We start from the raw sequence: 16175 nt of genomic DNA on the forward strand, positions 1-16175 counted from the left end.
CCTGTCTTTCTAGAGCCTTGTGTTCATCTTTTTCACCTGATGCCATATGCCTTTTAGCCTTTCAGTAAAGTCCCGAACAGCAGATATATCCTCCCCTGGAGTAGGTTGACACAATTCAAAAGGTGACAGCATTTTAATGTCAAAAACAATCTCATAGAGTGAAAGACCCACATTTTCAGGGATCTTTTAAATTTGTATGCACTCCCAACATATTGCAATAGGGTGTCCCAATTATTGTGGCTGCAGTTCACATAATAACTTTGCATTTTGCTCAGTGTTCTATTCTCTTCATTCTGCTGCTTGTTGCGGGCAAAGGGCACTAGTCTGTAACTTTTTAATGTGCAACAGTCGACAGCTGCTTAAATAACTCAGACATAAAGTTCATATCTTGGTCTGTTGTTACTGCTTCTTGTGTGCTGAATTTCCATAGTTAATAGTTAACAAAAGTATGAGCCACTGCTTGTTGGTTTGGTATGGCAATCATGGTCAAGCAACTTGAAAAATGATCAATTATGGTTAGTACAAATCAGTTTCCTGCTGGTGTTTGTGCCAAAGAGCCAAATACATCGAGGTCTGTTAATTGGAAAGATTTTCCTGCCTCAGGCAGACTTTGCAATGGTATTTGCTGATGACTTAGCTCAGCTCTTTGAGTGCAAGAGATGCAGTTTTTTTATATAGCACCCAATGTATTGTTTCCTCTGTGGCCACCAGTAATTTTCTGCAACGTGGCACTCTGTGGCTCACCATCTGCTGTGCCCAGCAAAGGTGGAATCATGGGCTTGCTACCTGAGCTCAGCACTACTCTTCTGTGTTTATTCTGATGCATTATACAGTGTGTACTTTGCAGCTTATTATTACCACGAAGCTTCCCTGGATGATGTACTACCTCAAATGCGAATTTTGCTGAGCCTTGAGGTCCAGTGGATTAGCCTACTGGTTCGATTCTTTAATTCTAGAAGCCATTTCAGTGCATTTGTTATGACCTTAAAAAGCCTCCCATGCAGGTAACAACAAAAATATGTGATACCAAAAATTAGCACCAGCATTTCCTTTCCTGTTGCTGAATAGTTGTTTTTTTTTTCTTTTTTTCTTTTTTTCAGTTGTCTGGAAGCATAGGCTATGATTTTCTATAGTCTGAAAAAATGAGAACAGGACTTGTGGTTAGTAATTCCTTTAACCGTTGAAATGCTTCTTGACAACCTGGAGTCCATTTTCATTTCACAAATTTTTTTTAACAAATGTATAAGGGGTCTTGCTACCTCTGCAAATTTTGGAGCGTATTTTCTATAGAAATTCACAATCCCACAATATGCTTTACCATGCTAGGTGCTGGAAAATCTTTTACTGCTTGGACAAGCCGAGGGTTGATACATACCCCTGCACTACAAAGGGACACTTTTCTAAGTTGAGGGTCAGCCGTGCTGCACACTACCATTCAAATACTTCACGCAGATGCACCATGTGCTCCTGGATGTTCTTGAAGCATACTATTATGTCATCTAGAAATACCAGGCATTGCTTTGGTTTCAGGCCTCATAGAACTCCGACTAATAAGCATTGGAAGTTCTCCGGCACATTTTTCAGATGAAAGGCATCTGACAATACTGGAAGTGTCCAAATGAGACCAAAAATGCTGTCTGGTGCTACTTCTAACTGGCGATAGCCACTATGTAAATCTGAGGTGATGAAGTAATGGCATTACCCCAGACTGTCTAATGTCTTTGTGATATTGGGCATGAGGTAAGCATTGATGACCATTTCTTGATTTACAAATCTGTAATTGCAGCAGAACCTATAAGCTTCTTTTTTTTTCCTGAGGACTTCTTGGGTGCAAATACTACTGGGACTGGCCAGGAACTAGTACCTTCTTCTATGATTCTATCCCAAAGCTGTTGGCCTTTGAACTCCTCTGTTACTGGTTGTAAACAGTGCGGACATGGTATGGTTTCTTGTATACTAACAGCTTGTTCCCAGTGGGAATTCTGTATTGTACCAGAAGTGCAGTTGGTAGTGGTCACCAGGCAGATTAAACAATCCTGTGTATTCATCTAATAGCTTCTCCATATCTATTCTCTTACATCCTTCCAGATGCAACACTTTTCTCCTCAGTGCAGTTAAATTAAGAGACTGTCCAGGATTTTGATATTCCACAGTGAAAGCCCCTTCTAATTCATCTTCTAAAACCTCAAAGTGAGCTCTAAGGGTTCCTTTCAATAGCATCACCTCCTCTGAACCAAAATTATGTATGTTGACAGGTACTACTTTGCTATCACCTAGCTCTCGCAAATATGGCACACTTTGTCAAAACATCACACCTTATCCAGAACCTTACTTCTGGTGAGAGCTCTTACACACACACACACACACACACACACACACACACACACACACACACACACTATGAACCAGCAGATCACCACCTACATTCATCCAGACCAGCCTTTCTGTACCTTCCAGTACTGTATTCTGCGAATCAAGTCTAAAAGACTGTGTATGCAGTTTAACCAGCTTAAGCGACATCTCGGGTGTTCCTTGGCACAGTTCAGCTCTTACAACCATAAAGCTGAGACAGAACAATGTCTCATCCACTTCTAATGTGCACTGCTGCAGATCAACTTTAGCGTGATTATTACTCAGGAGGTCCAGACCCAGCATGACACTTAGGAACTGCTTCATATATTCGGAACTCTCACCCTCACACTTGGGAAACCCAATGATGTGGAACTGAGAAAATTCAAGCTTTTACCCTTTCACCGCCTACATTACTTACCTACAGTGTGGTGGGTTCAAATTCACTATAGCCAATATACACTGACTAATAACAGATACATGTGATCACGTATCTAACAACAGCTTACATTCACTATAGCCAATATACACTGGCTAATGACAGATACATGTGATCACGTATCTAACAATAGCTTACATGTTCTGTCCTTTATATAGCTGAATAGAGAAATGTCTGCCACTGATTTTGCACCAGGGTGTCCTGTAGTCAAGTTTACTGGAATGTTGCACAGTGGTCACTCTGCCCCCTGTAATGTTTAATGCAAGGGCGCGAGTGTTACACTGTTTCCACCATCTATGTGCCTGTGGACCTTTCTGAACTGGGAACATTGCATAGTGGTTACACCATTCCTGTACCATTTAATGCAGGGGCACAAGCATTATGCTGATTCCATCATCTATGTGCCTGTGGACATTTTGAAGAGAGTGCCCCATTTGCTTGCACCTCTGACATTCGAAAAGAACATTGAAAGTAGCTGGAGTACCACATTTATCTTTTCCCTTGGTCTAGTAACAGAAACAATTTCAGTCAGAGCTACTGCAGTTGCCACTGCCTTGTTCATGTTTCTTGGAAACTTAACACACACTTTACATGACATTTTGGTCAGCGGGCCTCCACAAAAATGCCTCAAGTGTCTATTGTTCCATCTCCTGCAAAATGGCTTAACTGTCAATCATCATTTGTCAATTCATACTTATTGACATTGATTTGCCTGCTGTGGTTCACAAAACCTTCTATTGATTCTCCCTGCTTCTGCACTACACCATTAAGATGTTGATGATAATACTGTGAGGTATTCTTCTTCTTGTAATGACCCACTAACCCTCCCTTAAAGTTGACAAAGGACTGAGCCTCCTGCAATTTATCATTGTACACCAGGTATGTTCAGGCATCTCCTACCAACGAGCTACATTTAACAACTGTTCATAACTCCAGTTTCCTAATTTCGCGGCTATATGCAAACCATACATGAATACAGACATACCTTCCCCAGATTTATTGGAAAACAGTGCCACCAATAGGTGTAGACAAGCCTCTTTCGCCCTATAAATTGTTCACTTCCCTACACAAAAATTCATTATCAGCTCTAACTATATCTACCTCATTTAGTGGATGCTGAATTGTCTTCTGGGTTGTTGCTTTCTCCGGGACAGCCACTTCTCTCAGGACTACCATCACAAGAGTATAATAGACACAAAATATAAAATAAAGGACAACACAACAAGAGAGGCCAAAATAAAATACTTGTTTCCAGCACTTACTTGAAAACCTGCACTGAAAGCCACTGATAATGCGACTCTCTCTCTTCAGGGCTCCACTGACGACCATTTCCAGCTCCAGCAAGTATCCTGACACCAACACCATAATAAGATTTATTGGACAAGAGGAGTGGGCGAGTGGTTCTCTGCTGGATGTTGGCAATTGAGCAGGTGAAGAAGGCACCAATCAATTGATAGAACACTCTATTGATGAACATGGTCAGACATGGTTCAGCACATATTACAGGTGATGGGAGGTGATCCTTTGCACAAGCACCTTGTTACGGATGTGCTGATGCAGGTGTTTCCTGTGGACAAAGGTGGCCTAATTACCACAACAGGCTGGCAGATGGTGGCTGATGGCTGCAGAGCAGCAGCACAGCAGTGAGATGATGCCCCTGTGCTCAGCTTTGACAAGGTAGCATTCACTGGTTGGCGCCAGGCGGAGGCAGTGTCATTGATGCGGCAACAGCCAACACAGGCTGTGCGTCTTCGGATGGCTCAGCTGTGATGACTTGCTGAAGAGCTGGTCCTGGTGGCTTCAACCCCATTTCCACATGCTGACATTTGCGGAAGGTTCTCCTTATCGAGGCCACCTTGAAACATCTGGAGTGGGGTCGATCGCCTGGTGTGGCGTAATCGATAGATCAGTGGATCATGTGATGGGAATCCACATGATGACCCTCAGATGGAAGTGCAGGCTGTGAAAGTCATGTCCAGTAACTGCAGCCTGGTTTTATTTCCTGGGCTGCAATCGCAGCTGTTGGTGACTGTGCCATTACAAATTACAATTAACTCTGAAAAGGCGTAACATATCAAAATGTTTTTAACTGTTATTTCTCAGTACAACCTACTCTGCAACACTTTTACAAGCTTTTCAGATTATTTATGACCACCCTATATAAGGCTGTGGTACGGACTGGCCCGCAGCTTGTGAACGATTGATTTTCCAATTTTAAGCTTAAGTCATTAATGAATGAGCTTCCAGAAGCACTCTTAAAGAAAAGAAGAAATATTCCAGCAATACAATCAAGATTTTCACTTCTCATACAGGCTAGCTCACAAGACAGCTCAACACAATTTTATCAGTTTAGTTGACTCAGTTATCTCACTTAAAAGAACCAAACATTCACCTTCTGAATAGTAAGAAAGACTGTAAATTTGATGATTCATTTCTACAGATAAAAGAAGAAAAAGAACTTTCTCTTCTATAAATCTTCCTTTTCTCCTTTTTTGTCCAATTATGATAACCATCTTATTACTGTGAAAGGGGTAATAAAGGAACAAAACTCTTTGAAGCATATCTAAAGCCATGGAGTCATTGCCTAGAATCTACCTCAAAAGTCTTACAAGTTCCCTGAAGAAATATTACAGTGCTGATCAGCCTATCTGACATTGTTTATACCTTTACAGTCATAAACATTTTTGTACTGTAACAGTACACATAGAGTAATAATTTCTAGTATTGCTAAAATAGTGTGAATTTATCTGGATTATTTGCTTAATACAGTATTTGGAGATGTTGTTTCTTATATGAAAGACTTAAGTGTACACAAGTTGGTTTTTATCTTTAAAAAAATCACTGGTTTTCAACCATAACTTTCTATGCTGTGTTGTCATAATGATTTTTAATTTCTGTGTTTACAAAATATGCAGACGCTTATCTTTTTTTTTTCCAGTCATTTCCTATTGAAGGTGGATGAAAAGCCTATAACTAAAAAGAAATTCAGACAGCTAGTTGAAGAATTTAAGATAAAGTTGTCCGAAAACCTTGTCGGTCAAATTATGAAGAACTTTCAAATAGGAAAGAAGAAAGTAGATCCTTTAGCCATAAAACAATATTATATGATGCTATACCCAGACACAAAACTTCCAGAGAAAAAGAAGAAGAAAAAGAAAGGAAAAAAGAAAAAAGGCCAACAATCTGAAACTGAATCAACAGCGACAGAAACTTCGACAGCTGTGTCTTCAGATATGGAGTAATCCTGAAAAGAAATGACAGGGGGAAAAAAAAGAACTGCTATTTATTACAAGCACGTTTATTATAACTGAAACTGTAGTTAAGGAGTATAAAAAAGTCACAGATATTAAATTATTGTGAAATAGTTAAATAATTTAATTAAATTTCACAGTACATCAGTCTAATGTGAATATCCTAGCAGCAATGTCATCGATAAGCCAATCTATTCCTTGAAGTAAGTTTTGTCCTGTTATAGCACTGCACCATACAATCTGCCAGTGATGAGTTTTTATGGAGTCCAGCTCCAACACCTGTTTCCAAATAAACACATGTCAAACATACACTCAGTATATTTTACTCGACAAAATATTTTGAAGCAAGGTAAATATGTTTCTTATGTCATTACTTACAACAAAACTAACGAGTAATAACTAAATGTACTGCTGACTATTATAAGAAATATATTAGATGATTTTTACATGGAAAATGTCCAAATTTAAAATAAATTTTGATACTATTACAACAAAAGCAATAGTAGCTTGACACATTAATCCACTGATAGTTCTTGAAAACAAAGGATAAATAATATCCACACAATAGAGATGTGTAAACAAAAGTCTTAGCACAAAAGCATTTTCTAAAATTGTAATGAATAAGCATATCTGAAGGTACTACAAGCCCAACATCACTTGGCACTTCTTGCAGGCTATAAGAGCATAAGCATGTGGTTGCACCTACCTCATGATGCATAGATGTGGGACGCAGGTAGATAATGGGGGTTGGGGTGTGGAGGACATAATGCTTTTCTGTAAAAATGAAGCCAGTTCCATTTATGAATGCAGCACTGAGAGGGGTATCATGAAGAATTTAAGAACAGTGGGGTTAATTGAATGAGATGTTCAGTACAAGATGAATGTTCATCTTAATTTACAATTTTCATTGTAACTTGAAAACTCTTCTGTTGGTCCATGTCTGCGTGAAACAATAGGGACTTGATGATCGGCCTTGATACAAATGCACTTCATTCATCTCCAGTAACATTTAAGAAGAAAATCATCCTCACCATCTTCACTGGGGTTAGGTGGAGTACAAAGGAGTTTGGGGAACACACTACTTTTTTTTCCTGTCATGACATAAAAACCAACATAAATGTACTACTAGGACAATAATCATTGTAGTTTGTATTTTTCTCGTAGTCCATATATTGCATGTTACATATACTAAAAGAGCATGAGGGCAAGGAGGGATGATTAAGGATGTCATGGGATGTAATAGGTTTATAGCAAAAGTCTAGCAGGAAATGGTTTGGAAAAAGTGGGAAGAAATGTTGGTCATCTTCATCATATCATGGTAACCTGGATGAAGTGTTTGATTAATTAATTCTAGTTCAGGATAGCATGCAATAAAAGGAATATGGAAAACCTGTCTCATTTTTGTTGAAGAATTGGTTGAATTAAACCTGTGTGTAGCATTTGTTATGTGAAATGACAAAAAGAAAGAGATTATACACAAGTCTGTGGCTGAATTGCACGTGAAAGATGAGATTAATGTTGTAACAGAACATGTGAAAATAGAACTTTCAACACAGTTTATCTAAAAGGAACAGGCTATCAATTAAATGAATTGTGCTAGTTAGGTACATCTAAATGTTTATTCCAAGAAATAAAATATACATTAATAATCAGCACAGTCCATGACAACATTAAATCATCAGCTGTGTTTCACATAAAACTCCAGTGCTGTCTGTTATCTGGCAGTATTTAAATGAATGAAATTCCTGGGAGACTGACAACACTAAAATGAAGTGCGTAGTGTTTTTACAACTTGCTGAGTATCTGGCATTGCTTGAGGAAATATTTATTCCAATTCTACTAATCCATCTCCTCCTTACCCCCCCACCCCCCTCTCTGTCCATCTCCACCTCCTCTCTCTATATCCATCTCCTTCCCCCCTTCTTTTCCATTTCCTTAGTTCCTCCTCCCTCTGTCCACCTTCTTGCTCCCCCCCCCCCTACTTAAATCTCTTCTTGCCCCCTCTCTCTGTCCATCTCCTCCAAGGTTTCTTCTCTGTCCAACTCCTTTTTCACTCTCTGTCTCCTCCTCGCCCCTTCCATCTCCCCCTCCTCTCCCTCTCTGTCCATCTCATCCTCCTCCTTGCCCATCTCCTTCTCTATATTTTCTCTGTCCATTTGCCCCTCACCATCTCTCTGTCTCCTCCTCTCCCATATCTGTGTCCATCTTCTCCTCCTTCCTCTCTGTCTGTCCATCTATTCCTCGCCTATTCTCTCTCCAAATAATCATCCGGACCCCAACTGGAGGTTGCTGATTCGTAGCCGCACAGTATTTCTTTCCAGATAGTAAGTAATATGTGTATTAAGTTTGATGAAATCAATCTACAGGTTTAGGAGCATCACCAATGGCTTTGCCCGCAAATGTACTTCACAAATCTTTAACATATTTCACACATATTTATATGCATATTTCATCTGTATATCTAGTGAATTTTGCCCTGCAGTTTTGTTTTTAGGCAGCTCAATGTTTATGACGTCATATCTCCTGAGGTATGTACCACAAAATTATATAATTTTGCAGATACATCCAGCAGTGCAAGTAGATACTGTCCACGAAATATGTTCCAAATAGAGTTTATGGTAGAGAAAAAATAAAGTAAAAGGTCATGCCTGATGTGGCAGTTTTACTGCACGAAAAGTAAAAAGTAGTAAGTGATTAACTCTTTCTCCTTTCATCTTTCGTGGGGACTGTCAGTGAGAAGAAGTCTCATAAAGGTTTGAAATTGTGTGTTAAGCTTGTTGCAAGTCACTATGTGCTCTCATTCCTAAGTATCTCTACATCTACATCTACATGATTACTCTGCAACTCACATTTAAGTGCTTGGCAGAGGGTTCATCGAACCACAATCATACTATCTCTCTACCATTCCACTCCCGAACAGCGCGCGGGAAAAACGAACACCTAAATCTGTCTGTTCGAGCTCTGATTTCTCTTATTTTATTTTGATGATAATTCCTACCTATGTAGGTTGGGCTAACAAAATATTTTTGCATTCGGAAGAGAAAGTTGGGGACTGAAATTTCGTAAATAGATCTAGCCACGACGAAAAAGTCTTTGCTTTAATGACTTCCATCCAAACTCACGTATCATATCTACCACACTCTCTCCCCTATTACGTGATAATACAAAACGAGCTGCCCTTTTTTGCACCCTTTCGATGTCCTCCGTCAATCCCACCTGGTAAGGATCAATCCCACCTGGTAAGGATCCCACACCGTGCAGCAATATTCTAACAGAGGACGAACGAGTGTAGTGTAAGCTGTCTCTTTAGTGGACTTGTTGCATCTTCTAAGTGTCCTGCCAATGAAATGCAACCTTTGGCTCGCCTTCCCCACAATATTATCTATGTGGTCTTTCCAACTGAAGTTGTTTGTAATTTTAACACCCAGGTACTTAGTTGAATTGACAGCCTTGAGAATTGTACTATTCATCGAGTAATTGAATTCCAACGGATTTCTTTTGGAACTCATGTGGATCACCTCACACTTTTCATTATTTAGCGTCAACTGCCACCTGCCACACCATTCAGCAATCTTTTCTAAATCACTCTGCAACTGATACTGATCTTTGGATGACCTTACTAGACGGTAAATTACAGCATCATCTGCGAACAACCTAAGAGAACTTCTCAGATTGTCACCCAGATCATTTATATAGATCAGGAACAGCAGAGGTCCCAGGACGCTTCCCTGGGGAACACCTGATATCACTTCAATTTTACTCGATGATTTGCCATCTATTACTACGAACTGCGACCTTCCTGACAGGAACTCACGAATCCAGTCGCACAACTGAGACAATACCCCATAGGCCCGCAGCTTGATTAGAAGTCGCTTGTGAGGAACAGTGTCAAAAGCTTTCCGGAAATCTAGAAATACGGAATCAACTTGAGATTCCCTGTCGATAGCAGCCATTACTTCGTGCGAATAAAGAGCTATCTGCGTTGCACAAGAACGATGTTTTCTGAAACCATGCTGATTACGTATCAATAGATCGTTCCCTTCGAGGTGATTCATAATGTTTGAATACAATATATGCTCCAAAACCCTACTGCAAACCAACGTCAATGATATAGGTCTGTAGTTTGATGGATTACTCCTACTACCCTTCTTAAACACTGGTGCGACCTGCGCAATTTTCCAATCTGTAGGTACAGATCTATCGGTGAGCGAGCAGTTGTATATGATTGCTAAGGAGGGAGCTATTGTATCAGCGTAATCTGAAAGGAACCTATTCGGTATACAATCTGGACCTGAAGACTTGCCCGTATCAAGCGATTTGAGTTGCTTCGCAACCCCTAAGGTATCTACTTCTAAGAAACTAATGCTAGCAGCTGTTCGTGTTTCAAATTCTGGAATATTCCATTCGTCTTCTCTGGCGAAGGAATTTCGGAAAACTGCATTCAATAACTCTGCTTTAGCGGCACAGTCGTCGGTAATAGTACCATCGGCACCGCACAGCGAAGGTATTGACTGCGTCTTGCCGCTTGTGTACTTTACATACAACCAGAATTTCTTCGGATTTTCTACCAAATTTCGAGACACTGTTTCGTTGTGGAACCTATTAAATGCATCTCACATTGAAGTCTGTGCCAAATTTCGCGCGTCTGTAAATTTTAGCCAATCTTCGGGATTTCGCGTTCTTCTGAACTTCGCATGCTTTTTCCGTTGCCTCTGCAACAGCGTTTGGACCTGTTTTGTGCACCATGGGGGATCAGTTCCATCTCTTACCAATTTATGAGGTATGAATCTCTCAATTGCTGTTGCTACTATATCTTTGAATTTGAGCCACATCTCGTCTACATTTGCATAGTCAGTTCGGAAGGAATGGAGATCGTCTCTTAGGAAGGCTTCTAGTGGCACTTTATCCGCTTTTTTAAATAAAATTATTTTGTTTTTGTTTCTGGTGGATTTGGAAGAAACGGTATTGAGCCTAGCTACAATGACCTTGTGATCACTAATCCCTGTATCAGTCATGATGCTTTCTATTAGCTCTGGATTGTTTGTGGCTACACTCCACCACCAATTCTGCCTAATCTATCTTTCCTGAACACCGTCTGAGACTTCGTAAAAATTTCTGCAGAACTTATTTCAGGCTTTAGCTAGCTTTCTGTACCTATAACGATTTCAGCTTCTGTGCTTTCTATTAGCGCTTGAAGCTCAGGGACTTTCCCAGGACAACTACAACAATTTACAACTACAATTCCGACTGTTCCTTGATCCAAGCACGTCCTGTATTTGCCATGCACCCTTTGAGATTGCAGCCCACTCCGATCTTTCCCAAGGCCTTCTAACCTAAAAAACTGCCCAGTCCACACCACACAGTCTCCGCTACCTGTGTAGCCGCCAGCTGAGTGTAGTGAACTCCTGACCTATTTTGCGGAACCCGAAACCCCACCATCCTTTGGCGCAAGTCAAGGAAGCTGCAGCCAACATGGTCGCAAAACCGTCTGAGCCTCTGATTCAGACCCTCCACCCGGCTCTGCACCAAAAGTCCGCAGTCGGTTCTGTCAACGATGCTGCTGATGGTGAGCTCTGCCTTCATCTCATAAGCTAGACCAGCAGCCTTCACCAAATCAGATAGCCGCTGGAATCCAGAGAGAATTTCCTCAGATCCACACACGTCATTAGTGCCGACATGTGCCACCACCTGCAGCTGGCTGCACCCTGTGCTCTTCATGGCATCCGGAAGGACCCTTTCAACGTCAGGAATGACTCCACCCGGAATGCGCATGGCGTGCACACTGGATTTCTTCCCCTCCTCAGCTGCCATATCCCGAAGGGGCCCCATTACGCACCTAACACTGGAGCTCCCAACTACCAATAAGCCCACCCTCTGCAATTGCCTGGACCTTGAAGGCTGAGAATCATCCTCTGAAACAGGGCAGGCAGCTGCATCTGGCTCAGCCAGAGACAGTACCTGAAACCTGTTTGTCAGACGCACTGGGGAGGCTTTCTGATCAGCCTCCGGGGACGTCTTTCGCTGCCTGCCACGCCTTGGAACGACCTCCCAATCAACCACAGGCGAGGGCTCAGCCCCACTGCGGGCAGCAACCGATGCAACCACAGTGGCAGACCGATCTGGGGACAGACGGGACGAGGTTGACATCCCCGTGATACCCAAGTCTGGCTCCCCACAGTGATGCCCACTGGCAACAGCCTCAAGCTGCGCGACCGAAGTCAGCGCCGCCTGCAGCTGTGAGCGAAGGGATGCCAACTCAGCCCTCATCCGAACCACAGCAATCACAGTCCCTGTCCATTCTAATCGGTGTTGAACAAAAGTTACTGAAACACGAGTCCGTGCCTAGATAACGCAAGGGAAACATGCAAAGAATGTATGAACTAACCTGTACAAATGCGTAACGACTGCGCTACAATCTGCCTGAATTTACGATTACAGTAACTAAAACTCGAAATTACACCTCCTATATGAAACTCACACGCAATTTAAGTAAGAATCTACAAAGTAAACACAGAAAAGAAGCTATATACGTATCTTTCTGTGCTGTCGATGTACACCAACTGGGAGCTCAGGATACTGGTCTCTGAGAGCCTACTAGACAGACAAGTGCCACTGACGTACCAAAACAAAACAAATGCTTAACGACTGCACTACAATCTGCCTGAATTTACGATTACAGTAACTAAAACTCAAAATTACACCTCCTATATGAAACTCACACACAATTTAAGTAAGAATCTATGAAGTAAACACAGAAAACAAGCTACATACGTATCTTTCTGCGCAGTCGATGTGCACCAACTGGGAGCTCAGGCCACATGAATATAGTTTGTCTATTTGTACATTGTGAATTACGATTCTTTTACACCCCAAACACCTTCCCCTTTGAGAGGTGGGTGGTTCTTATGCCCACAGTGGTTCTTCTCAGACAGTGACATTTGCAACAAGTTTGGTTCAAATTGAGCCAGTGGTTAAAGAGAATATGATGAACATTCACACAAACATCCACTTGTATATTATGTATGGAAGTGCGTGAAAAAAATACTAAATAGCTTCAGGTGAAGATGCTATACAAAATTATTATAAATTATAAATAAATTGAGTTGCTGACCCTTATAACAGAGTAATTCTGGAATTGTACAAGCTTATTTAATTATAGTATCACTGAAATGTCCTCTGAATCTATCATATAGAGCAAATACAGAAATAAGAAGGAATATTAGGGTTTGATGTCCCATCAACATTGAGGTCATTATAGAGGTGGAGCACAAGCTCTGATTGTTTCAAGCATGGGGAAGGAAATTGGCTGTACCATTTCAATTGAACCACCCCAGAATTTGCCTGGAGTGATTTAGAGATACGGATTTGAACTCTCGTCCTCTGCAATGCAAGTCCAGCAAATATCAAAAGGCAGCACGCAATTCTGTTACACTCTTCTTGAGATGCCTGTGTGTCATAATTTGTAGGTAGCACTCATAAGCTGGTGTAGCTGAACATAGATGATCACTATGTGGCAGATCTCCTGTATTCTGTGTTTTATGATAGCACTTGATAATTGCAATGACACTGTTGTGGTGTATGGCAATTCAGTGGGCAACTTCTTGTGCTGGCAACTCTGCTTGCCATAAAGTGATAATGTACGCACAGTCTAAGCTTGAAATAACTCTTTGAGTCATGTTCACAGACACACGTACACAAGCCACATTGTCGCATTTACAATTGGAGGCACCATGCTCCACTGAACTGCACTGAAGTTTATTATCATCTCTATTACGCAGGTGGCTGTATGTAGTTATTTTCTGTGGTCAGAAGAGTACTGAGGAGAAAGATTTTGATACTTTAAACTATGCAAATCATGAGCGATGTGAAAACTTTTTTTAAACAGTTTTTAAGTAAAATTTTCATGCGATGCATTTTGTAACTCTTTTACAACAATATGTTGGTTTCAAGGAAGCAGTTGAAGTGTTCTGACGTACTGCTACTGCTTTGTAAGCATCTCGTTCAATCAACAACACAAAAGTTGTATTGCTCTCAAAAGCTTGAGATTTATTCTCCTTTCTTTTTCTAATATGGATACCAGAAATGTGTGTGTGTGCTTGTAACATTGGGCCACTCTGATGCTGTTATCAACACCTTTAATAAAATAAGCATCATAATAGGCACAGAAATCACAGCTTCAGTTGTAAGGCTTTCATTTTTAAATTCACAACTGGTTCAGGCTAACATCTGATAATTATGGGTTGCTTCTAACTGTTACATTAATTCCCAACTGTGACACATTACTGAAGTTTTACTGAACATTTACCCACTAAATGGCATATGTTTACCACTTACAGTAAGAACTTTATAGTTATTTTTTACTCTGCACACTTTTAAGAATTCCACTTCCAACAGAATTTTGCACACTTTTTAAGGTTTTATTAACTTCTCATTATGGCATACTACTGGAACCCTTCTAAATATATAGGCACTAAACAGCATGTCCCTATGACTTATGGCAAAAAATTTATTGTTCAATCAGATTTTATTCTGCACAGGTCTCTTTAAGCTACTAGCTTTTTATTTAGGGGTTTTTATCACCTATTCATTTTGTTTCATTTTAATGTGTTCATTAAAATTTTAAAATTCGTCATACTTTTCCACATGTCTTTTATTATACTGATCCACACATCTTTTGCATTGTTTACATCACTTTATAATACTTTATTTCCTATTATAAAGTTAAAATTATTAATCTGAATGTGAATAGATGGGCTAGTCGGTCCATGCCATTCACTTCCAACCATTCTAGCAGATGGCCCTAGTACTGTCACATCAAAGTTTACCAACTTATCTTCCTCCTTCTTGTGCACCACTCCATGTTCTGCACTCACTTGCGATGGTTGCCTCTGCCCTCCCTAGTCTCATGGCACTCAGGGTCACAGTGTAAGTTTTTTAGTTCTTATACCATACCTCTTCACCAACTTGGTTTCTCCCTTTTATTATTAGTTGTTGCCATGGTGTTGTGATGTATTAATTTCTCACTTTTCACCGTATCTAACCTGACCACTGTTGGAATTTTATAAGTGACAGTCCTCATTCATTTTATTTTATGCATACAAGAGTATGTAAAGATTAGCTTTTAGCACACTTCTCTTGTTTGTTTTCAGTAATTGCACCTGATGAGGGGCATTTGTTAGCCCGAAACGGGTCAAGAATTTAAAAATAAAAGCCTTACAACTGAAGTGGTGATTTCCATGTCAATTACCCTGATAAAATGTCTAGAGATGAATGTGACTGAAAAGTCCATAACTGTCATCTATATCTACATGACCACTCTGTAAATGATGTTCGCATGCTTGGCAGAGAGTTCATCAAACTACCATCAGACTATTTTCTGCCGCTCAAACAAATAATGTTTCTATACGAGTGCTGAATTCTCGTTTTGTTATGATGATAATTCTCCCTATGGACATGGGCATCAACAAAATATTTTCACATTTGTAGGAGAAAGTTGGTGATTGAAACATTGTGAAAAGATTTCACCACAGTGAAAAATGCCTTCATTTTAATGTCTGCCACCCCAACTCATATATCATATTCATAACACTCCCTATTGCGACATAACATGAAACAACTTGCCCTTCTTCAAACTTTTTCAGCATCCTCAGATAATTCTATATGGTAAGGTTCCCATTAAGTGCAGCAATTCTCTAGAAAAGAGGGGAGGGGGGGGGGGCAAGTGTTGTTTGTTTAGAAGCTCTGTTGCATCTTCTAGGTGTTTTGCCAATAAAACACAGCCTTTCATCTGCTTACCCACTCCACCCCCTGCCCACATTTTCTGTGTGATCATTCCAGTTTAAGTTGATCGTAATTTTAATCCTAAGATATTTAGGTGAACTGACAGTCTTCAGAGTTGTGTGATTTATCAAGTAACCCAAATTTACAAGATTCCTTTTAGTACTCATGTGGATGACCTTACACTTCTTACTATTTTCAGCCAATTGTCACTTTTTGCACCATATAGGTATCAGGTCTGAATCATTTTGCAATTCTTTTCAAATTTCTGATAAGGTTGCTAGATGGTAAATGACAGCACCATCTGCAAACAATCTAAGACAGATGCCCAGATTGTCTCCTACATCCTTTATATACAT

The 16175-nt window shown here is 40.4% G+C and overlaps 2 protein-coding genes across 3 annotated transcripts in view; one reads left to right on the plus strand and one right to left on the minus strand.

The window, feature by feature from the left end:
• Window positions 1–6030, plus strand: part of LOC126188600 (leucine-rich repeat-containing protein 74B-like) — a 232494-nt gene extending 226464 nt beyond the window's left edge. The window contains exon 8 of the mRNA XM_049930202.1: window positions 5727–6030. Coding sequence (XP_049786159.1) covers window positions 5727–6030 — 304 coding nt within the window. The remainder of the gene's footprint in view (window positions 1–5726) is intronic.
• Window positions 6031–6070: 40 nt separating this feature from the next.
• The window catches only part of LOC126188045 (ADP-ribosylation factor-like protein 2), a 105343-nt gene continuing 95238 nt past the window's right edge, over window positions 6071–16175 (minus strand). For both annotated transcript variants that reach the window (XM_049929477.1, XM_049929475.1), the window contains one exon: window positions 6071–6318. In XM_049929477.1, the coding sequence (XP_049785434.1) occupies window positions 6184–6318 (135 nt within the window). In that variant the 3' untranslated portion in view covers window positions 6071–6183. The remainder of the gene's footprint in view (window positions 6319–16175) is intronic.

The sequence above is a fragment of the Schistocerca cancellata genome, chromosome 5 (genome assembly GCF_023864275.1).
Source record: "Schistocerca cancellata isolate TAMUIC-IGC-003103 chromosome 5, iqSchCanc2.1, whole genome shotgun sequence".
NCBI classification, from domain to species: Eukaryota; Metazoa; Arthropoda; class Insecta; order Orthoptera; family Acrididae; genus Schistocerca; species Schistocerca cancellata.